This window comes from Trichosurus vulpecula, chromosome 2 (genome assembly GCF_011100635.1).
Source record: "Trichosurus vulpecula isolate mTriVul1 chromosome 2, mTriVul1.pri, whole genome shotgun sequence".
NCBI lineage: Eukaryota > Metazoa > Chordata > Mammalia > Diprotodontia > Phalangeridae > Trichosurus > Trichosurus vulpecula.
In genome coordinates this window covers 12,036,650-12,060,258 of record NC_050574.1, presented here as the reverse complement: position 1 = coordinate 12,060,258, position 23,609 = coordinate 12,036,650, and the positions used below count along the sequence as shown (strand labels likewise).

The following is a 23,609-nucleotide window of genomic DNA, read 5'->3' as shown; positions in this document are numbered from 1 at the left end:
AATACTTAACCCAAATTTTACAATAAGGTACTGTAAATACCCCATAAAAGAATAAGAAAAAATTCAGACTTGTGAAAAATGAATATTTCTCTTGTATTTAATAAATAATCATTGTATTAGGACCAAGGTTTGTCCCCTTTTCTATTTCCTCATCTAGAAACCAACCAGTATGGGAAATCTCTCTTAGAGATTTACCCAGGCCAAGATCTAATCAGACAGTAAAAGAAATTCTCAGGGCTAATGCTTATAATTCTGATCATTGTGTGCTCAGACAGGTCTGGGGAAAGGTTGATTCTCTCTATTATCAAGACAGGTGATATGGAAATTGGTGTCTCTTTTGACCAAGATTTGAGTGACCTAAGTCATGTACCCTAAGACCTTCATTTTACTGTAGCCCACACCTCCCACTGTGTTAACCAATCCAAGTTGATTTCTATCCTTCAGGAACACCTACTCTTCAAAGGGCATTTGAACTGTGACCCCACCACCATCAGGGGTCTTTGGTCTAAGAGAGATGGCCAAATGACTATCCTTTTATTAATAACCTGCTGGCCTTATTAATAAAATAATTAAAATATAGAAATTATGTCTCTCCAACCTTTCTAATTGTCACAGATGTCTTCTCTGGTATGAAGCGAGGGTCAAAAAATTTTATATGCTGGGGGCACCATGCCCTTAACCCCTTCAATGCGGAAGGTACAACCATAGTCCCATCTCAGGCATAAGCTTGCCTAGGTAGGACAAGTGCTGATACTTTGGAGCAAGATGGTGGCCAGGTCACCAGCCCTTAGGATGGCTCAGAATCATCATCCCTCCTGGGAAGGAATTAGTGATTGGACGTTTGGCGTACCCATGTAACTCTATCTTGGCAGCCAATTAGGAGACTCAACCCAGTAATGAGTCATTCATATCTAGAAGCTGGCTTCCCCAAATTTCCACTTGGTCATGAGGAATAGTGCTCCAAAAATGGAGGTGGGAAAGGAAGGGCACCAAAATAACTCTTGAGGTATGAGGAGAGAGATATTTGGAAATTAAAGGTGATTTAAAAACAAAAGATATTCAGGGTTTTTTAAAAGAATATATCCATATATACACATGGGAACATATGCTTTAACATCTGAGGGCAGCATGGTGAAAAATGCTGTTAAGGTGCCATTCCTACTTAGATATTTTGGTCTTTAAGTCCAATCTCTGCCCCTGTGTGATCTTGGGCAAGTTAAGTCATTCACTCCAGTGGATGTTTCCTTTTCTATAATGATCTCCATGATCTCCCTGAGCTCTTCCAGGGTTTCTGACATTTAGTGAGGATGGGAGTGCTCTTGCCGGGGTCCTGCAAATTCCCAGATGAACGAGGCATCAGCATGTGGAATCAGACTATCCTTGGATTTAGAACTGGCAATAACTCTACCTTTCTTTCCATCTCTTCCCCTTCCACGTCCAACATACTCCTCTCTTTTCATCCTCCATCATTCCTTTTCAGTGTCCCTCACCAGACCTTCGGTGCTCATCTGTGTGTTAACTCCCTGCAGACTTCCTTGATTAATATTAACATTCTTTCCATACCCAAATTACCTTGTATCTACTCATCTGGCTTCATGTACTGTATCTTTCAGTGGCATTTAAGCTAATCTGGAGGGCAGGTTTGTTGAATGAAATCCTTCCCCAATTCATTTCCTCAGTTCCCAGCCAATCCTTCCCCAACAAGCTTATCCCAACTCCCGGTGCCTTCACATCTCTTGTGCCCTCTCTTTACCCCCTGCCTCTTAGCATGCCTAACTCCCTTCAAAGCTCAGCTCCAGTGCCACATGAAACCTTTCCAGATCCCCCTAAAACCAGACCTCCAGAGTCCCCCTCCAACCATTTTACACACACACACACACACACACACACACACACCTGCTGGATCTAGCCTTGCAGACACATACCACAAAATTTGTTTGTGCATAGAAAGTGAAGAATTAAGAAGCCTCTTGATGGAGGAGAAAGAAGAGAAGCTGACTTGAAGCTTAACTACTACAACAAAAACCCTAAGATCTTGGCTAGCTGTCCTATCATTTCCTGGCAAATACAGGGAGAAGCAGTGTCTGATTTTATATTCTTGGACTCAAAGATCACTGCAGGTGGTGACTGCGGTCATGAGATGAAGACTCTTGCTCCTTGGAAGGAAAGCGATGGCAAATCTGGATTGCACACTAAAAAACAGAGGCATCACCTTGCAGCGAAGGGCCTCTAGTCAAAGCCAGGGCTATTCCACTAGCAATACGGCTGCCAGAGTTGGACTACAATGAAAGCCCAGCACCCCAGAATCCATTCTTTTACACTGTGGTGCTGGAGAAGACTTTTGAGAGTCCCTCCCACAGCAAAGAGATCAAATCAGTCAATACTGAAATTAACCCAGCCCACTTACTGGGAGGGCAAATGCTGAAGCGGAAATACTCTGGTCACATAAGGAGAAGATGGGACTCGTTGGAAAACACCCTGATGTTGGGAAGGATTGAAGGCAGAAGAAGGGGACGGCAGGGGATGAGATGGACGGAGAGTGTCATGGAAACAAGTAGCACAGGTTTGGACAGACTTAGGGAGATAGCCTAGGGGAGATAACCCCCAGAAGGGCCTGGTGTGCTGTGGTCCAAGGCTTGGGAAGAGTTGGACAGGACTGGACAATAACAATATTTCGGATTTTCTGCAATAGAAGGTAAGCTCCTTGAAGGCAGGACCCCCTTCACTTATGTCTTGGTGTCCCCAGCTCCTAGTACAGAGCCCAGCATACAGTAGGTATTTAATAAGTGCTTATGGCTCACCTCCCCACTTTGATCCCACTCCTCCCAGGGAGGGTCCGCCTTCCAGCCCCGCCCCATCTACAGAGAGCCTACCTTCCTGTCCCCACCCTTTCCAGCCCGGTCCTCTCTCTTCCCGCCTCCATCATTTCCCTCTTTCAGGTCCCTTCCCCCGCCCCCACGGGGGCGCTGCGCACGGTGCATTCTGGGGCTTGTAGTTCGCTGGCGGCTCTGCGCAGGCGCAGTATCGGTGGGTGGGGCCACAGCCCTGCGAGTCTAGGTCGGGCCGGCAGCTCGGAGCTTTCCGGAAGAGAGCGGGCCGGAGAGGGTGAGTGTGAGCGTGCGTGATGCGTGCGCGTGTCGGTATACGCGTGTGCGTCTGGGTGTGCGCGGCGGTGTCTGCGTGAGTGTGCAAGGGGGGAGGGGCGCGCGTGGGCCACGGGCCGCTCGTGCCTGTGACCCTGCGGGTGAGTGTGCCTCGGCCCTCCCGCTCGAGCTACGGGTGAGGAAGCGGGAAGGGCGTGTGCGTGGGTGTGCGCACGCGTGTGAATGTGCGCCTGGGGGCGCGCGCGCTCGTGGCTCGCGGGCTGGGATGCGCCCTCTAGCTTTCGGCGCCCACTCCAGAAGAAGGGGGCCTTGTGGGGGAGGGGCCCGCCCCCAGCCCCCGAGGTCGCCCCCCCATCCCTACCAACAACCCCCCCTTTGAACCTTATTGCCCCCCACGGACCATCTGGGAGACCCTGGGGAGGGGGAGGTGAAGGTATTGGGTGCGCGGCCTTGCGGGGTGGTCGCGTGGGGGGAGGGGGCTCTGCGGGACCAGAAATTCCACACATTCTCCCCCCCACCCTTCCCTTCGATCCTCCCTCAGCCGAGCGTGGGTCCCTGTCGGGGACAAGGTGGCAGAGGGGAGGGGGCATCTTTGGTACACGGTGGGGGAAGGGGGGGCCCCGCGAGGCCATTGGTCTCCTATGGAGTCCTCCCCGCGGCCAGCCGCCTCCATCTGTCTTTCCCTTTTCATTCTCCTCTTCGCCCTGCGACCTCACCCCTCCTCTGGGGAAGCGAGCACGAGCCTCCAGCTGGAAGCAGCCCCGCCCCCCCACGCGCTTGTGGGGGCCCCGCCGCCCCCCATAACTGTGAGGTTAGCAAAGCGCTGTACATGTCATCTCTGCATCTGCACCGCAGCCCCGGGAGCAAGTGAGGCTGGCAAACACGGGCCAGGAGGCGTCTGAAATAGGATTGGAACTCGGGTCTTCCTGGCCCTGGCCCAGGCCCCCTGCTTTGTGCACTGCCCCGCCTCGTGTGTGTGTGTGTGTGTGTGTGTGTGTGTGTGTGTATGTGTGTGTGAGACACGTCGGAGGGCTCTCACTGTATGTTCGGTACCAGTAGTGTCTATATGTGTCGGGGTGCCGTGGGCGAGGAGCTCTGCAGGATTATTGATCTCTGATGGATGGAATCATCTTCTCTGGAGACTCACCCCATCTGTTCCTGCTGATGAGAATAATACCAACGTTTATAGAGCGCTTCAGTTTTTGCAAAGGACTTTACTCTTGTCTTCACAACAAATCTGGGAGTGCTGTTCTTCTCCCCAAGAAGGGGAGGTGAGGAAACTGAGGCAGCGCATTGAGGTGAAGTGACTTACCCAGGGTCACACAGCTAGTGTCTGAGGGCAAATCTTGCTGACTCCAGGCCCAGTTCTCTGTTCACAGGATCATGCAGCCGCCTCCCTCTCCTTGGCTCTTCAGTCTCCTTATTTACAGCCTCCTTCCTTACTGTCCACCAACACTCAGCCCCCCAGTACCTCCACTTCATCCCGCTGCCTTCTTGGTCGGTCTGGGGACCCTGAGGGTAGAGAGGAAGGGCTGTGTGTGTGTATGTGGGTGGCTTGTGTGCATCGAAGCTTGGAGGGGGCTCACCTGGTGGACCCTGGACTTGATACATCTGGCCCAGAACCCAGTGGGGAAGGGGATTGTGTGGTGTGGTACCTTAGGTTCTATAACTGGAGTGGAGATCAGAGAAAGACCGTGTGTGTGTCTGTGTGTGTGCGAGTGAGAGAGTGAGACCACTTTCCGGAAAAGTGCTTCTGCATTTTGACCCCAGCACTGTACGCTGCCTAATGAACAAGATTAGGGTCCCTAGCCGCTGAAGGGAGGGGAAATGCCTCCTGTAAGGTTTTTAGACTCTAACTTGGTGGTGACCCACATCATGGATCTCTTCCCATCTGTCTTCTGTTTCATTAGGTTGTGTGGAGGTGGGAGCAGGGGGCGGCCAGCTGTACCACTGGGAGCACTTGGGGGATCAGAGTTAAGAGAACAGGCCGTTGAGTGTCTTTGAGCCCCGATTTCCTGTTCGGCAAAGTGGGAGTAACATACTGTACCTGCATTTCCTATTTCACAGTGTTGTGAGAAAAAAACCTTTTTTTCTGAACCTTAAAGTGTTAGGTAGGGAAGGCAGCATGGCATAGTAACTGGAGAGCCAGGAGGGCCTGGGTTCAAGTTTTGCCTCTGATACCTCCTGGCAGTGTGGCCCCGGGTAAGTTCCTTAGTCTCTCAGTGTTTTAGGCCAGCGGTATCAAACTCAGATAGAAATGGGGTCCACTGAACAGAACCTAAGAATCCCTGTGGGCCACATATTGACTTAGAAATCACATGAACATTATATATATTGTATTTTTATGTTAAGTATTCCCCTGTTATGTGGCCCCACTGAGGCATGTTGTGGCCAGAATTTGACACCTACTCTAGGCAGTTCTGCTGCCTGCGCTGGTGTAGGGAGTTTCCTCTTCTGGGCCTTCCTATCCCCAAAGTGCTAAGTAAAGGTGAGTTATAAATTAGGGAAAGTGGCAGAAAATCCTGAGGCCAGGCAGCTGAGGAGTGAGTATGGGGACTTGTGAAGACATCTGGGGATTGGAGCACTCAGGAGCAGGCTGAGCTGGGGGGAAGATCTAGGAGGTGTGGGAGTGGCCCGCAGAAAGAGAGGGGTTGCTGTGTTTGTCCTTCCTTCTCGAAGAGGACCATGACATCAGGGAAATGATGATATGACTTGCAGTGACTTTGATTTTAGTGAGGGAGGGCTGTGCAAGCTCACCAGCCTCACTTTCTCCTCCAGAGCCATCTGGGTCCGCTGTCCAGATATTCCTCAGGATGACTGGAGGTGGCCCAGGAGGCCATGAGAGACCCTGGCCCTTTCAGGTTAAGGCCTTTTCAGTCTCTCACTTAGAGTGAGGTAACACCCATTCACTGAATAGGCCTCTTTAAGAAGTGACTCAAAGGATGGCCCTTTTAGTTAGAAAAAAAAAAAAAATATCACACTGGGTGATGAGGGACCCACAGGTTGCTAGTCAAAAGAGAAACAGTTACCATTGGCATTAGCTCTGAACCAGGAGGGCCCAAAATATAGCCATTAAGTGGAGCTTAGACAGGGACTGATTATCATCCAATCTATGAGCTTCGGAGTTTCCCTCTGATGGGGACAAATGGACAGTGCAGTTGGGGTGGGGACAGGGGCCATAGGGCAGGGCACCTCATGAAGAATAGCTATGCTGCTCACTGCCCCTCCCAACAAGGCTAAACTGGGCTCCCTTGTTCCTGCAGCCAGGGCGGAGGCCAATGACCGTTTTCTCCTCTTTCTTGGAGGTACCAAGGTGGTAAGGATAGAGCTCAGGCCTTGGAGATAGGCAGATCTGAATTCGAAAACAGGCACTTAGGTATTGCAGTGACTAGTGGCACTAGGAGTCAGAGAGACCTGAGTTTAGACATTTACTAGCTGTGTGACCCTGTGCAAGTCACTTCACAGTCTTCATCTGTCAAAGTGGTATGATACCAGCAGGTTGTAGTGAGACCCAAATGACAGAGATGTAAAAGGCCTTACAAACCTTGCTGTAAAAATGTTAACTATTATTATGTTTGTCTGTTGGCTCTTGGAATCTATTTCCTCTTTGTTATGAGGACCAAATGAGATAGTATTTGTAAAATGCTTAACACAGTGCCTGGCTTAATAGAGCTTAATAAATGTTTATTCTTCCTTTCTCATTTTCTTTTTAGTTTCTAGGACAGTTTTATTTAGAACCGAGATTAACAGACAATCCCATGAGAGCTTTATGATTTCCTTCTATTTACTATTTTTTAAAAATTTTAAATAAACTCTTACTGATAGTTCCTGTTTCTTATATCACCATAGTATCCCATCCCCCTCTCAGAGAGCCACCCCTTATGATAAATAGTATTTTTTGGAGAGGAAACAAAAGGCGGGGAGGAATTCAGCACAACTGATTGAGATGTTGAAAAAGTCCGAAAATGTGCAATGAATATTATTAACAACTTTGCACCTCCCACTCCATGAAGAGCTAGGCTGGGCTGTCCCCTCATCTCCATTTGAGTTCCACTCACTCTTTATAATTTTGTTTTGTTTACTTTTGATTTGGGGGTGTGCACTCGTTCTTTCCACGCTGGGGTGATTTTGCATGTTGTTTTCTTGGCTTTGCCACTTTCATTCTGCGTCAGTTCCTGTGGATCTTTCCATGCATCTCTGTTCATCACACACGTCACTTCCTTGAGTGCAGTCAAATTGCATTACATTCATGAACCACACTTGGTTTAGCCATTCCCCAACTGATGGGCGTTGATGTTTCCAATTCTTAGCTGTGACAAAAACTGCTTTTGTAAATATTTTGGAGTTTATGGGGACTTTGTTTCTTATCAGTGGCTTCCTGGGGGTTTAAGCTCAGTAAAGGAGCTTCTGGTTCAAAGGAGGTGGACATTTTAGTTACTTTATTTGCGTAACTCCAAATTGTTTTCCAGAATAGTTATACCGTTTCATAGCTCCACCAATAATGTATTAGTGTGCTTATCTTTGCACAACCCCTCCAACTTTGAATGTTACCATTTTTGGTCATTTTTGCCACTTTTCAGGGTAATAGGTGAAAACTCTGCGTAGTATTGATTTTCGTATCTTATTATTAGTGATTTGGAGCATTTTTTCGTGTGGTTGAGAATGCTTTGTCCCTCCCTTTCATGAACATGTTCGTTCATATCCTTTGATTGTTTATCTATTGGGGAATAGCTGTTAGTCACATGTATATTTATTGTTTATATATCTTGGTTCCCAAGCCCTTATCAAAGAAATTTGATAGGAAGATTTTTCCCCATTTGCCCACTTCCCTTCTTATCCTAGCTTCATTAGTGTTGTCTGCCCAAGCTTTTCAGTTTCAGGTTCCCTCTTCTGCTGAAGTCAGAGCGCTGTGTTCCTTCAGTTACTTTATCTTTTTTAAGGTGGCCCTGTTCCCACTGGCTCTCTTCCCCTTATCTTGGTCCCCTCTTCTCCTTTGATGCCCCTCTCCTTTTAGGGTTTTGTTAGTTCTTTTTTTAATCTCCTGCTTTATTCTGGTTCTATAGTGTTTCTTCCTCTTTTCCCCTCTCAGTCAAGTTAGTTTCATCTCCTCCACATTGGCTAGTCCTGTTCTTTAGTTTGCATTTCATTTTTTGTGCCTTTCTCTTACTCTCAACTCAAGACCCTCATTCTCTGATTCATGAGCCCTAGAATTATCTGGTCTAGACCTTTCAGCAGAGCTCCAGGACAAAGCCTAGAGACTGATTCTGAGGACCTGGAGCAATCCCTAACCAGTCTACCTGGAGAGGCCAGGTTTGGGTGGAGGCAGAGGGAAGCGGGGAAGGGTGTAGAGGACCTGCCTCTAGTGCTCAAGGAGAAAGGTGAGAATTACCGGGGCGGCTGCTGTCTTCCTAGCGTGAGGGGAATGTTTGGGGTGGGGGGAGATTAGTACTGCCAGGACTAAATCTACAGCTGATCCTGACACTGTTTGCCCTTAATCCGTGACCAAACAGGAACTGATTTGCCCCCATACCAGTGGGTCTTTTCAGGCTCTGAGCTGGGCCACTGACCCTTTAGCCCCATCTCTGTCCTGCCCCACGTTGGACAATATCCCTTTTCTTCATCAGTTAGTCAGATGAGGTGGCAGTCTTGTGAGGAAACAAAAGAAATCAAACACCTGATCCCCTAGCGTGTAGTTTCTGATCCAAACTTGGAAGTAGAGTTGGCCTTGCCCCTGGGGGCTCTAGAATGTTCCTGATCCTTCCTCTCCTTCAAATGAAGCACATTATATGGCACTTTGCACATAAAAAAGGTGTGCAATAAATATTTGCTTTGATTTTATTTGGAAACTTCAAAAAAATAAAAGCTCCTGGTGGGCTTTGCTCCCACCCTGCTGGTGTGCCCAGCTTTCCGCTCCAGACAAGGGCCTGGGGAGGATCTTGGGCCCTCCTTCTATGCAGTGAGGAATCGGCTGGTTCCCCAGTAGAATGCAGAAAAGGAGTCAGGAGCTGCACATTTTCATGGCAAAGCCGTGACCTAAGTCAGCAGGTGTGGGACCGCCATGGCATGATCTGTTTGGGTTTGTTTTGAGCACTTCTGCCATTTCTGCCTGGGTGTCCTTGGCTAGAGAGGAGGGGAGAGCATGGTAGACATCAAGGGCACTGGCTTTGGAGTCGATCACTCTGTGACCTTGGGCAAACCAGCTGACCTCCCGAGTTTTCTCATGGATGATCTTGAAGACTTCTTCCAGCTCCGTATCTGTCTTCTGTGAGTTTATTTAGAATAAATAAAGCAGTCAGCAAGCCCGTTGTACATATGAACTGTTACCGTTGTTTGTATTGTCCTAAGAGGAGGTGGAACATTTCTGGGCTCCTGTTGACCAGTGGATCTGTAGGGACCATGGTGGTCTTAGCCAGATGGAGGGGGAGGATGGTTACCCTGGTGGAGATTTATGCTTCTGACTTCCTTGTGACTCCGTTCTCCTCTTGTGTCCCTCTTTCCTCCAGACTGTGCTCTTTGCCAAGAAACGAACATGGAAGAGGAGGAGGGAATGATGTCTGGGCTCCTCCCAGCCAAGTCCCGGGTGAGTTGGGATATCTTCACCTTTCTCTCACCAGAAGTGTCACAGCTTCAGAATGTGGGCATTTCCTTCTGTCGCTCTAGCTCATGCTCCTTCTAAACCCCAGAACCTTCCGTGGCTCCCAGTCCCCTCCATGTGATGTCTTTGCATGTGTATCCCTAGCACAAAATGCAGTGCCTGGCATGTAGTAAGTGTTCAGTATGTGCTTTTTCATTCATTCATCCATCCACCCACATGTACACAGATAAGCAAACTCAAGGTAGCTTGAGGAAGGAGAGAACAGCACAGTGTAATCAAAAGTGTGTAGACCCTGTCAGAGGCCCTGCGTTTGAATCTGCCATTGACTGCTTGTGTGACCTTTGGCAAGTCACTTAGCTTCCCTAGGTCTCATTTGTAAAATTAAGGGTCAGACTAGATGGCTTTTCAGGCCCCTTCCATATCTGGGTACACACTTCTACGACCCCGTGACCTAGTCATAATTGTGGCAGTTAGGAAAGTTCACCTGGGTTGAACCTTAGAGGAAGAGAAAGATCCCCAGGTGGAGGTGGGTTGAGAATGGGCATCCCTGAGCCAGGGGATAGAGTTCATGGAGGCCTGCAGCCCCAGATGGAATGCTGTGGGGAACCACTGGGAGGCTGGCTTGGCAGGAACATTGGTTGTGTCCAGTGGAGTGATAGGACATTTCTTGATCTGGGCGGGGGGGAGGGGAGCGTGGTGTTTGAGGGCCTTTGGTGTCAGACTGAGGAGTTTGCATTTTATTCTCCAGGCTGGAGGAGGCCACTGGAGAGGTGGCGGGGGGCGGGTCTTCCCCTAGGGAGATGGTTTTGAAGAGGAGGTGGATGAGAATGCAGTAATGTGAGTGAGAGGTGATGAGATCCTAAGCCAGGGCAGTGCGGATGTCAGGGGAGAGGATGGGGAGGAGTGCAGCAAAACTCCAAGGTTGGGAATGGGAATGACTGGGAGACCGGCTCCCGGATTGACTGCTTAGTGTGAGGCGTGTTCCCAGAAACCAGTGGAGAGGAGCGTGCAGTGCTGCGGGCTCTGAGATGTCTGGGCCCCTTCTTGTACGTCCTGCCAGCACTGCCTTCCTTCTGTGTGCCAGGAGGAGCCCTGGATGAGCAGAAATGTGTTCATTGTTTCAGAAATCAATGACCTTCAAGGATGTCTCCGTGGACTTCACCCAGGGGGAGTGGGGGCAGCTGGACCCTTCTCAGAGGGACCTGTACAGGGACGTGATGCTGGAGAACTACAGGAACCTGGTCTCCTTGGGTGAGGACCTCTTTTTCCTGGGATGGGAAATCTGCCCATTGGGGTTTGTGTTCTCACTGTCCTTAAAGGCCTTAGGGTTTCTGCTGTCTTTAGCCGAATTTGGTGTGGTATACTAGGGGTGAGAGATGCATAGCTTTATTCAGGTCAAGAGATGGTGTGAATTCTGCTCCACATCCTTGTGAAAGGGCTTTGTTTTGTACAATTAGGAATCCTGGCTGAGGTTTGTTGGCCTGGAGGTGGCACTTTCCATGTCATCTGTCATGATTCCCCATCTGCTAGCAGGGAGACTGACAGATGAAGTCCTTGGCGATCCTGAGCCCACCCTGTCTGGGAACGCCCAAGAAGAGAGTGTGGAGCGTCCCTCCTGGGCCCTGTGGTCACTTCCTGGGCCTTGCTGACATGAAGAGGAAGTCCCCGGGAGGGAGTTTCTGGCAATTCTCTGTCACTAGCATTTTTCCATTTCCTTCCCCATGAACAGAGCTTCAGGTTATCAAACCAGAGGTGATCTCCCGGTTGGAGCGAGGGGAAGCACCATGCATGCTGGAGAGAGAAGGCCTGATAGGCTCCTGTCCAGGTGAGTGAGGGGGAACCAGGCAGATGTGACTTACTGTGAGCACTTGTTCAGCTGCCTGGTCGGGGGATAGAGCGTGATGTCAGGCTGGTCCTGGGCCTGTGGAGAGGAAAGGGTCTTTGGTCTCCTGGGCATGATTTCGGAGGTACCTCTCCCAGGACTTTGCTGTTTGTTTCTTAGGTGCACACACCTTCTACTGTCTTTTGCTTCAGCTTAGCCCATTGTACTCTGGTCCTCTATGCCTTCTAACATCCTTCTGATACCAAAGGAAGTACTGTGTCTTCTTGCTTCTAAAGCTGTTTCATAGTACAGGGGAGATAGCCCTGAGCATGGAGCCCCAAGGGCCTCGTTTTCAATCTTGGTTCTTTCATTTCATAGCTGTGTGATCTTGGGGAAGTCACTTGACTTTCCTGGACATCTGTTCATCTGCAAAATGCGACAGGCTAGGTGGAGGGCTCTTAACCTGTCTGTGGCCTGGCCCCCTTGGGCAGGCAGGCTGTCTGGCCAAGTCCATGGGCCACTTCTCAGGATCGTGTTTGCACATGTATGGACATACCAAGGAAAGCAAAGGGGAGGGAGAATAAAGATCTGTAGTTTTCCCCATCCAGCTTCCTGAAGTCCCTGGGACGTTTGTTTCCTCACCTGGTACTGTCTCCTCACCCCCTCCTCCTCTAGTCTCCTGATCCTTTCCCTCTAAGATTTCCTTTTCTTTGCCCTTCTTCTTGATATGGTTTGTTTTAAAGACACAGACATCTGATCTAAAAACAAAACCCAGTGAAGAAAGCCTTTGCTTTATTCTGCCGCCTGCCTTCAGTTCACATCTACCAGCACTTACTAGACACCTCCTTTGGACAAGGCATTGTGCTGTGTGCTGGCCATTCAAAGACCAAAGAAAAATAATTTGTCTTTAAGAAGTTTACATTTTGCTGGGGACCCTCAATTGGAGATTAGATTAGTAAAGGCAGGGCACTTGCAGGCAGTTGGGAGACTTGCCTTTGAATGCTGCCCCAGACACCGCCTAGTTGTGTGACCCTGGACAAGTCACTGAACCTCTGCCTCAGTTTCTTCATCTGTAAAGTAAAGATAACAATATCACCTACCTTACAGGATTGTTGTGAATATCAGAAGAGGTAATATAGAGCTTGAAGTATTTTGTAAATGCTAGCTATCATTATAAAGGAAGAAAAGGGTTCTGAGCTGTGCAGTTTAAGAGGGAGGCCTTGGACTGGGGAATGAGTCTTGTGAAGACAGAGGAGGGAAAGAGAGTGGCAAGTGTGGGACTCATTTAATGGTCTCTGGGCCTAAATCTAGTAAGATAAATGGGATTGGATGGTGCTCTAAATATGGTGCTGAGAAGGTTCTGCTTTATTCCAGCGGAAATGGGAAGCCACTGAAGATTGGGGAGGAGCAAAGTGGCAGGGTCAGATGTGCCTCAGGAAGAGAATTTCGGTGATTGTGTTAGCAGTGTGCTGTGCATTTATTAAGCACCTGCTGTGTGCCGGGCTTTGTGCTAAGTGCGGGGATGCAGAGAAAAGGCCAAAGAACAGTCCCTGCTTTCCAGGTGCTCACAGTCTAATGGAGAGAGCGTCACCAACCATGTACAAACAAGCTAGAGAGGGGACACATTGCGGCTACAGTGGGGGAGGCACTCAGATTAAGGAGGGCCAGGAAAGGAAGGATTCTTGCAGAAAGAAGCATTTTAGCTGGGATTTGAGGGAAGCCAGGAGCTTGAGGAGGGGAGGGAAAGCTTTGAAGGTAGGAGGGCCGGGTAGTGAAGAGGTAGAGTATCAGGAGATGGAGAGTCATGCCTGAGGGACAGCATCAGGAAATCCAGCTGGGTTGTCAAGAACGTGGAGAGGAGGAGAGTGAAGGCAGGGGCTGGGAGGGTGACATGGTCAGGCCAGGGCTTTAGGAAGATTATTGGCAACTGAGCAGAGAAGACACAACTCTTTCTAGGAGCTGAATTTGAGAGATACAGTCTGCTAATGATGGAAGGGGTCAAGGGAAGGGTTTTAAGGATGGGCAAGACTCAGGTTGTTTTTTTCACATTAGAGGAACAGAGCCTATAGGGAAGTGACAGATTAAAGACGAGAGAGGGATAGATAGGAAATGATTGGTGACTGGAAGAGATTTGAGGGAATGAGGAAAACCTGATGTTCATTTACTCTGCATTAAGAGATGAGATGAAAAGGGGGCAGTTAGGGGGCACCAGAGTGCACAGAGTGATGGGCCAGAAGTCAGGAAAACTCATCTTCCTGTGTTCAAATCCAGCCTCAGATACTTAACCAGCTGTATGACCCTGGGCAAGTCACTTAATCCTGTTTGCCTCAGTTTCCTCCTCTGTAAAATGAGCTGGAGAAGGAAATGGCAAAGCATTCCAGTATCTTTGCCAAGGAAAACCTTAAATGGGGTCATGAAGAGGAGGACAAAACTAAAAATGATTAAAACTAAAAAAGGCTAAAAACAAGAAAGTAAAGCAGGGAGCCCTGTGTCTGAGATGACAGTGGGGAAAGGCCCGCTCGGCTCTGCCCAAGTCAGATGACACCTGGAATGGTGTGTTCAGTTCTGGTTCCCTGTTTGAGGAAGGACATTGAGAGCTGGAGGGCTCGATGACCTAGATGACAAAGGGCTTTGAGAACAAGCCATACAAAGATTAGGGGAAGGAGACGGGCACTTGTAACTGAAGAAGAGAAGACTGAGGGAACGTGGGGGATGTCCTTGTGTGTCTGAGGGGCCGTCATGTGGGAGACTATAAGATTGGCCTTGTTCTGCCTGGCCATGAGCAGAAGCTGCAGAGAGGCAGATTTAGGCTCCGAGTCAGGAAGAAACTCCCTCACAGTGAGCCAAGGGGCAACGGGCTGTCTTGGGAGTTGCTGGGCTACCCCTTGCTAGTCTTTGAGAGGAGGCTGGAAGGCTACACATGGTCTGTATTGTGGGGAAATTCTTTTTTTTCCTATGGGCCTTCAAGCATTTATTAAGGCTTACCATGGGCCTAGGCACTGAGGAAACAGACAAAAATAAAATTGTCCCTGCCTTCAAGGGACTTATGTTCTGTCGGAGTCAATGGGATGTACAGGTATATGCAAAATAAATATGAGCTAATTTTTGGAGGGAGGCTCGGGATCAGACTAGGCCTTCCATAGGTGGTGGAGCCTTGACTGAGCCTCGGAGGAAACTAGAGACAGAGGTGATGAGGGTGGGCGTTCCTGCATGGAGGCAGCCTGTGCCAAGGCATGCAGATCAGAGGTGCAGCCTCCTGGGAGGGGAATGGCCTGTGTTGGTGGTTCTGCTTAGAAAGCACTAGCCACCTGGAGAACCTCGCTCAGGTAACGGAGCCCGTTAGCTCCATCTGCCTGCTCAAAGCTTTGCCTTGACTTGTACAGAGTGTCCCCAGAGTCTTAGGGCAGTGTTAAGCTTTAATGGCTTGTATAGTGTGTCCCAGAAGTCCTGGTGCCCAGTCATAAGCTAATAGAATTTAAGACCGCACCAAGACTTGGGACGTCCTTTTTGTATCTTCCTCTGTTAATGACCCTGGTGTTTGAATAAATGAATGAATGGAAAGCATTTTCTAGGTACTTACATGCCAATCAGAGAGGCAAAAGACTGCCCGGCCTCAAGGAGCTGACGGATGGATTCTTATTTTCAAATCCTGTACATCTCACATGTATGTTATAACTCTTTCTTTCATCAGGCTCTTTGGCCTCTTCAGCTCTCATCACCTGAATGCCTGAGGTACTTATGAGCTGTGTGACTCTCGGCAAAGTCACTTATGTCTGCCTCAGTTTCCTCAGCTGTAAAATGGGAATGATGATAGTACCTGTCTCTCAGAGTTGTTTTGAGGATCAAATGAGATATCTGTAAAGTGCTTGGCACAGTGCCTCGAACTCAGCAGGTACTTAAATACTCATTTCCTTCTCCATTCCCCCTGTTCCCACAACCCTCCTGGGAGGTGGTCACCAGAGATAAGAAAGCAGAGGCTCTGAAAGGTGATGAGACTTGTCCAACACAGCTACACATTTCTGATAGGAGATGCATCCCAGTGCCCTGACTCTGCGTCCAATGTGTTTTTAAAAATCTGGTACTTTATACTCTGAACACTCCTGTGTTCTGATGTAGGCAGCAACCCCTCCATGCCTCAGTACTTGGTGTGGCCACATTTGCTACAGAAGAATAGCATGAGATAGCTCTATCAGACACCTTGCTGTAATCTGGGAAAAGAATAACTACAGCTTTCCCCTGATGGCCAGAGCTTAGTAACCCTGTTAAAAGAGGAAATGAATTTAGTCTGGCGTGACCTGTTCTTGAAGCGCTTCCAGTTTCCTCTTCTCAATGCTCCCCAGCCTTTCCTTTTATTATCCATTCTAGAATTTTCCCAAGTATTAAAGTCAGGTTCATTGGGCGCTCTCCCATTTCTTGTACTCTTTGGGACATCACTGACAATGGCTCACAAATTCCATCAACCCATTCATTTAGTACTTCCAGATGTTGTTCCAATGGGCCAGGTGCCTTGAGTTCTTCAAGGGAAATGAGGTGTCTCCCTCTTCCCCGTGAGCTATTTTTGCTTCACTGTAGCGAGACCATCTCTTTGTCCAGCTCTGATCATCTGTTTTATGCTACAGTTTTTAATCAGCAGTGTGTTGCATTCACTATGCATGTCTTCACTGCCTAAAGGAGGAGCCACAGCTTTCATTTTCAGAGACACTGCAGGACATGTAGCCATAGAGTAGTCAGGTGACTTGAATTCATCCAGAACAAGACAGCTGCTTTCTCACTGTCTTCTTAATTATCTTGGGTATCACCACCATATTAGCCATTTTTTGTCCTGTCCTTTCCATCCAAAGGTTATTGATTCTCCTTGACAGAGAAAACAGAAGCAAATAATAATTAAGCAGCTCTCTCATCACTCTGTCATTAGTTATTGATCTGTCTGCTCTGAGCTGTGGTCCTGTCCCTTTTCTGGTCCTCCTCTTTTCCACAATAAAGCTTTAGAAGACACTTAAGTTCCCTGTGTGTACACATTCTATTCCCATAACTCCTGTTTTTTCTTATCAGGAATGTTTCTTGTCTTTAGAATTTCATTCTCATGAGATTCCCATCCCTCTTTATGTTCCCCTGTGATCCTCCCTGGCCTTCCTTTGACCTCTGAACTTTATTCTCCCCAAATCCAGGGTGCTTGCTTTTCTTTCTGCCTCTCTGCCAAAACCTAGGAGGAAGTTGGCCTTTATCCCTAAATTCTCATCATTCCCACTGTAGTAACCAGTTCCTCCATTTTGGTGAGAATCAGATCCTGAATAGAAGCTTGCCTTGTTAGTTCCTCTACCTTTCAAAGAATGAAATCATCATTGGGTCATATCAAGAAATCTTCTGCTCTGCTTTTGGCATCTGCAGATGTCTGAATGTTTGGAATTCCTGTAATACATGTATTGTATTCAGTAATACATCCTGACTCTGGGCTATAGGGCCATTGACTTAGAGCCAGAAGGACCTTAAAGACCATCTAGTCTATCCCTTCATTTTACAGATAAAGAAACTGAGGCCCAGAGAGCTTAATTGACTTATTCAGGTAGTAAGTGACGGTTAGGCTTTCAATCTAGGCCCTCTGATTCCAAATCCAGACACTTTCCAATTGTCATACCGCCTTTTATTCCAAGTCATACTTCCTGGATGCCTGAAGACTTGCCAACATTATGGAGTTAAGCAGGGCAAGTGCCTTTGCTAAAGACTTTCCTGCCTAATTATATTTCTCTCCAGTATGCCTCTGCTGATACTAAGTAAGGTACACATTCTGGTCAAAGGTTTTCCTCATTCACTGTATTAACAGTCTTCATTACTCTTTCAGTCATTCCACTCTCTAGTTCACCTACTGCAAAGCTGCCAAGAATGTCTTAAGTATGGTTTAGGTTTGACCATGTCATTGCCCTACTCAGAAACCTTCAGTGACTTCCTGTTGCCTTATGGATTTAGATAAAATACAAATTCCTTAGCCTTGCTTTTAAAGCTTTTCTAAAGGTCGGCTTCAGTTTAGCTCTCCAGCCTTTTTTTATGTTACTTATTTTCATACAATCTATATTTTACTCAGACTGAACTAAAAGCTGTTCTCCCAACTTGGAGTTCTATCTGCTACCGCTATGCCTTTGCCTAGGCCATGCCCCATGCTTGGAATGTACTTCTCCACTCTCTTCACCTCTCACATTCCTTCTTTTCCTTCAGGGGTCAGCCCAAGAAGAACCTCCTCCACAAACCTTGCTTGATCTCTCGTGGAGTTAGTGTTGCTTATCTCCTCAAATGACCTTGTATTTATCTTTTTTTTCTCCACCACCATAGCATGTATGCTCTTGAGGACATGAACTGTTTCTTTTTTGCCTTTATAGCCTTAGTTCCTAGCAGTGTGTCGTCTGTGGATGTTGGCCTAATAAATATATTTTTAATGAGTAATTGCCCTAGGAAAAATGTCCTCCATGAAAGAGAGTTTACTTTTCAGTTCCTTTCTCTCAATGTAGTAGACAAGGGACATTTATCTCTCTATCTGTCTGTCTTATCTAGCTATCTGTCTCAATATCTTAATTTTTTTCAGATAATGATATGGGTCCTGGGTCCATGGAGATAGATTCAAAGCATGGCATTCCTATAGAAGAATCATTGCAAGAAAGCCTCCAAATGAATGTTCCCTTGGACATTAAGTTGGAACAAGTCTGGGAATATGATGCTGTGTTTGAGAAGCAACTTGGCAACCATGACAGAGATTTAAGGCAAGTAGCAGTCACCGACAATAATACTTCCAGTGAAGTGAATGATCAAGAATATAATAAATTTGGGAGAAGTTTCAGTATGATGTTAATCACTGATGCACAAGAGAATGTTGCTATTAAAAAAACTCTCCATAAATATGACACACGAAATAACTTCAAACAATATTCAGAGCTGGTAAGGCGCAGTAGAATTGCCTTTGGGAAGAAATCCTATAAGTATAATGAATGTAGCAAAGCTTTCAATTATCACTCAGATCTTATTCGATATTATAGACTACCTGGTGGAAAGAAATCTTATGATTTTGATGAGTTAGGGCAAAGCTTCCCACAAAGGAGGCACCTTATTCAAAATGCTAGAATTTCTTCTGGAGAGAAACCCTTTAAATGTAGTGAGTGTGGCATAGCATTCAGACAAAGTATGCACCTTATTCAACATCAGAGAATCCACACTGGAGAGAGACCTTATAAATGTAGTGATTGTGGACAAGCTTTCAGACAAAAAATGCACCTAATTCGACACAAGACACTTCATAGTGGGGAGAAACCTTATCAATGCAATCACTGTATTAAATGCTTTAGTGATAGCTGGTCACTTGCTCTACATCAGAGAATTCACACTGGAGAGAAACCCTATAATTGCAGCGAATGTGGAAAAGCTTTCAGACAAAAAATTCACCTTACTCGACATAAGACACTTCATATAGGGGAGAAACCCTTTAAATGTAATCAGTGTGGTAAATGCTTCAGTGACAGCTCACCACTTCTTCTACACCAGAGAATTCACACTGCAGAGAAACCTTATAAATGTGGTGAATGTGGAAAAGCCTTCAGACAGAGTATGTATCTTATCCGACATCAGAGAACTCACACGGGGGAGAAACCCTTCATTTGTGGGGATTGTGGAAAATCTTTCAATGACAGCTCAGCCCTTACTTTACATCAGAGAATTCATACTGGAGAGAAACCCTATGAATGCAAAGAATGTGGACAAGCCTTCAGTCACAGTGGAAGCCTTACTCAGCATCAGAGAATTCATACTGGAGAAAAGCCTTATCCATGCAGTGAGTGCGGTAAGGCCTTTAGGCAGTATTCAGCCCTTGCTCACCATGAGCGAACTCACACTGGAGAGAAACCATATATTTGTACAGAATGTGGAAAAGCTTTTAGTCACAGTGGAACCCTTACTCAGCATCAGAGAATTCATACTGGAGAGAAACCCTATGAATGCAGTGATTGTGGTCAAGCCTTCACTTATCAGGCAAGTCTTACTAAGCATCAAAGAAGTCATACAGGAGAGAGACCTTATAAATGTAGTGAATGTGGGAAATCCTTCAACCAGAATATTTATCTTACTCAGCATCAGAGGATTCATACTGGAGAGAAACCTTATAAATGTGGTGATTGTGGAAAATCGTTTAGTCATAGGGGAAGTCTTACTGCACATCAGAAAATTCACACTGGAGAGAAATCTTGTAAATGTCCTGTTTGTGGGAAAGCTTTCCGCCACATGAACCAGGTTACTCAGCATCTCAGAATTCATACTGGAGAAAAACCCTATACGTGTATGGAATGTGGAAAATCCTTTAGTCATAGTGGAAGCCTTACAACACATCTGAGAATTCATACTGGAGAGAAACCCTATAAATGTGGTGAATGTGGGAAAGCTTTCAACCAGAACATTTATCTTACTCAGCATCAAAGAATTCATACTGGCGAGAAACCCTATACGTGTAATAAGTGTGGTAAGAACTTCAGGCAATACTCAGCCCTTAGTCACCATGAGAGGACTCATACTGGAGAGAAACCCTATATGTGTATGGAATGTGGGAAAGCTTTCAGTCAGAAGGGAACTCTTACCAATCATCAGAAAATTCATACTGGAGAGAAACCTTTTATATGTAGTGAATGTGGAAAAGCCTTCAACCAAAATATTTACCTTACAAAGCACCAGAGAATTCATACCAGAGAGAAACCATATAAATGTAATGAATGTGGTAAAGCCTTCAAGCAGGTCTCAGCCTTAAAGCACCATAAGAGAATCCATAATAGAGGGAAAACCCTGTAATTGCAATTAATGTGAGTAAGCCTTCAGTCGGCAGGAATGCCTTGGTCAGCAACAGGAAAGAAATAATACTGGAGGGTAAATGTAGCCAGTATACCAAAATTCAGTGTGTGGATCGTTAGCCTAGTTTCTTTTGAATCCCATTTAGGAGGCCCTGCACTATGTCAGGGCTTTCTGTTATTAGCACATCCTACAAACAAGAGCACCTGGAAGACCTCGCCATCAATTGGGGAGTCCCTCTTGCACTTGGAATCTGAGAAAGGACATCATGGTCAGCGAGCATTTGTTGAATGCCTGCTATGGGTCAGTCACTGTGCTTAGGTGCTCAAGATACAGAGACAAAAATGAAACAGCCCCTGCCCTCAAGGAGCTTATCTATTGGGGGAGACAAGGACGTACAGACTCATGTACAACAGGCTGTTTTTGGGGTGGAAGCAGTAGAAGCTGGGGGCAGGGGAGAGGGGATCAAGAAATCCCTCTTGTAGAAGGTGGCATATGAGCTGAGATTTAAAGAAAACCAGGGGTTCCAAGAGACCGAAGTGGCAAACGCTTCCAGCAACACCTTGTTTGGCAATTGTTGAATGAGTTCCTTTTTGTTGTGTCTCCCAAAGATCTTCATGTGATTTTGATGTATGCATGGGAGACCCCTTGATAGCAAGTAGTAAGCACAGGGAGATCTTAATATTATCTGCACCTTTCAGTTGTGTGATTGTAAAGATGTAGTCTGCTATAGAATAGAAGTTTCTGAAACCTGCTTATTCCTTTCTCCTACTTTGATCAAGAATGTTCTTGATGTGTGTCTAGATTATTCTCGTAAAAATTTCGAAGAGCTGGAAATGTAGGCATATAGGTTGGTAGTTATCCTCAGTCTGACTCCTGTCTCAGCAACAGAGAATTTCATGCCGAAGGGGAAAAGGGTATTATTACTGTGAATGTGGGAAACTTTTAGTCAACTCAGAAGTCTTTTTTTATCAGGGGAAGAAACCCATAAATACAACTTGAAATGTAGTTTGTGGAATGGCCTTTCACCACATGAACCAGGTTACTCAACATCTTGAGAATCTATCCTGGAGAGAAACCCTATACATGTATATCATACAGAAAAAGCTGTTAGTCCCAGTGGAAGCCTTATTACACATCAGGGAATCTGTACTGGAGAGAAATCCTATAAATGTTTCTCACAGTGAATATGAGAAGGCCTTCATTTGTGGCTTGTTCTTCAGGTCATATTCCACAAAAGGGTTATTTAGCAATGTAAATGTAAGTCAGATCTCTTCTTTACCACACACTCCAGTTATCATTTTCCTATATGGGATGGAGAAATATTAGACTCTCCACTCGCCATCAAAAGAGTATAGGTTCATACAAGGCCCATCGGGAAATATACAAATGTTTCTAGCTAAAATTACGTCTTCAAAATGAGAGTATTTCTTCAAGCAAAAAAGGGAACCATTCATCAAAACAAAAATGTTACTTTCCAAACATTGAGTTTATAACATTTTAGTGTGAGGAAATAAGTGAAATGTGTAGGTGAGCAGGTAACTTATGGTAACTAAGGAGGTAAAGGACACTTAGCAAGTAGAAGATGCCGAGAGCCAGAAAATGGTTTGGAAGTGGAGTGGGGTTAGTGGGTTCTTGGCTGCGGCTAGCCTGGATCTAAAGACAGGCCATTATAGAAGGGAAAACTTATAGCTCTAGTTTGTCCTTGGGATCGTCAGGTCTCAGTGTTTGAAAGTCGTTTAGTTTAAGACAGGTGCCAAAAAGAAACTTCTGGCCGGACTGGAAGGAAATACAAAGCAAAATTATTTTCTTTGCTTGTTTTTGTATGTTCATTTGTTTCTACCAATGTTTTGTATGTTTGTTTGACTGTTTTTGTTGATTATTGGACTTAATAAAAAGAATTGAGATGAGTTCTTGATTTGAGGACTCCAGCCAGAGTCCCTAGACATCAGCCAGTGGGGGAAGCATACCCCTGGAGGCTGAGGGAATGCTGAAGAAGGTAATCACAAAAGGCTTGTTGAGGAATGGATGCTCAAGCTTAGGAAGGTTGTTCTTATGACAGAACTTGAGCTGGGAACGTGCAAGAAAATTTAGTGACAGGGATAGGAATGGGGCCTGTAGTTTCCATTGGTATTGGGAACTCTCGCTACCAAAGCAGCTCAGCACTTTAACTTACACTCTCAGAGAGCTGACTGGGGCACTGAGAGGTTAAAGAACTTGAATCTTGGGGTTGGTGGGTGCCTGGACAGCTCTCTGTCCACTCTGCCTTTCTTTTTCAATAATATAATGAAAAAATAATAACAAGAGACAGGGCATTCTGGACCATTGTTTAACATTTGAGAAAGGGAAATTCCTCCAACATGAGGGAGGAGGAGGGATGTCCTTGATTATGCTCATGTAATGTTTTGTGTTTTTAAGTCGCCCACATTCAGTGCAGTTGGATCATGCACAGATGGCACACATCACATTTTCAGACAACACACAGCTTTGAAAGATAGTGCCAGGATTCTAAAAAGATCTAGACAAGCTGGTACTTGGGGCCAGAGAAGATTTGTAGTAGGGAGAACTATTGTCCTGAACTTGAACTTGAAAAATCACCTCCACAAATTAAAGCTATTGTTTTGTGGAAGTGCAAGTGTAGGCAGCACACCTATCTCATTACATGAGAACACAGGTTCTTCTCCCTTCCGTAGCCCCTTTTAGGGTCATGTTAACTTTGGTGAGGGTGTCTTGTTCCTCTCCAGACCTTTGGTTGACTTTCTCTGCATAGGTTCTTGAAGTGTCTCCCTAGTGGTAGGTATCATGATGCTGACTAAAGGGTGGCAGAGTCAGCAGGAATTATATTTAGGGCTGAAAGGTGGAGGCGATAGTGGTGGCAGCTTGTCCCTCGTATTACTAGACTTTAGTACTTAGCAAATGGGGAATGGAGGATGCTGACGAGGACCACTGCTGGTGAATGTCTAGCCCACCCGTAGTGCAGCGTCTTTCTCAAGGAAAACCTTCTGGGATGCCAGGAAATGGGGCAGCGTGGCCAGGCAGGAGTTTATTGGTTAAACATCCGGGGCTTTAATAACCTAGTTTGAGTCAAAAATTTGATATACACAGTGGTGGAAGAAGCAGGGTTTTAGAAAGCGAGCCAGAGGCCAGACAGAGTTCTGCTTGGAGCCAGTCAGTCCGGGTTTGTATCCCAGCTCTGACCATTCCTGTGTGACGTAGGCCAGTCACTGAGCCTGTTTCCCTAATCCGACAAAATCTTTCCTCTCCCTGGCTTCTAGGT

The 23,609-nt window shown here is 46.4% G+C and overlaps 1 protein-coding gene across 1 annotated transcript; it reads left to right on the top strand.

Annotated features, from left to right (window-relative positions):
- The first annotated feature begins 669 nt into the window (after positions 1-669).
- LOC118836245 (zinc finger protein 665-like) lies at positions 670-22,242 on the top strand. The gene is made up of 6 exons (XM_036743582.1): positions 670-696; positions 2,940-3,105; positions 9,608-9,684; positions 10,824-10,950; positions 11,429-11,524; positions 18,096-22,242. The coding sequence occupies exons 1-6, from the start codon at positions 670-672 to the stop codon at positions 20,333-20,335; spliced, it is 2,733 nt and encodes a 910-aa protein (XP_036599477.1). The 3' UTR covers positions 20,336-22,242.
- Positions 22,243-23,609: the final 1,367 nt, after the last annotated feature.

What these genes read in the sequence shown, in the direction of transcription:
- LOC118836245 (XM_036743582.1), top strand. Translation starts at nt 670, where the DNA reads ATGCCCTTAACCCCTTCAATGCGGAAG. An exon ending in AAGAGAGCGGGCCGGAGAGG is followed by an intron (nt 3,106 to 9,607) that starts GTGAGTGTGAGC and finishes TCTTTCCTCCAG; the next exon opens with ACTGTGCTCTTTGCCAAGAA. An exon ending in TCCTCCCAGCCAAGTCCCGG is followed by an intron (nt 9,685 to 10,823) that starts GTGAGTTGGGAT and finishes TCATTGTTTCAG; the next exon opens with AAATCAATGACCTTCAAGGA.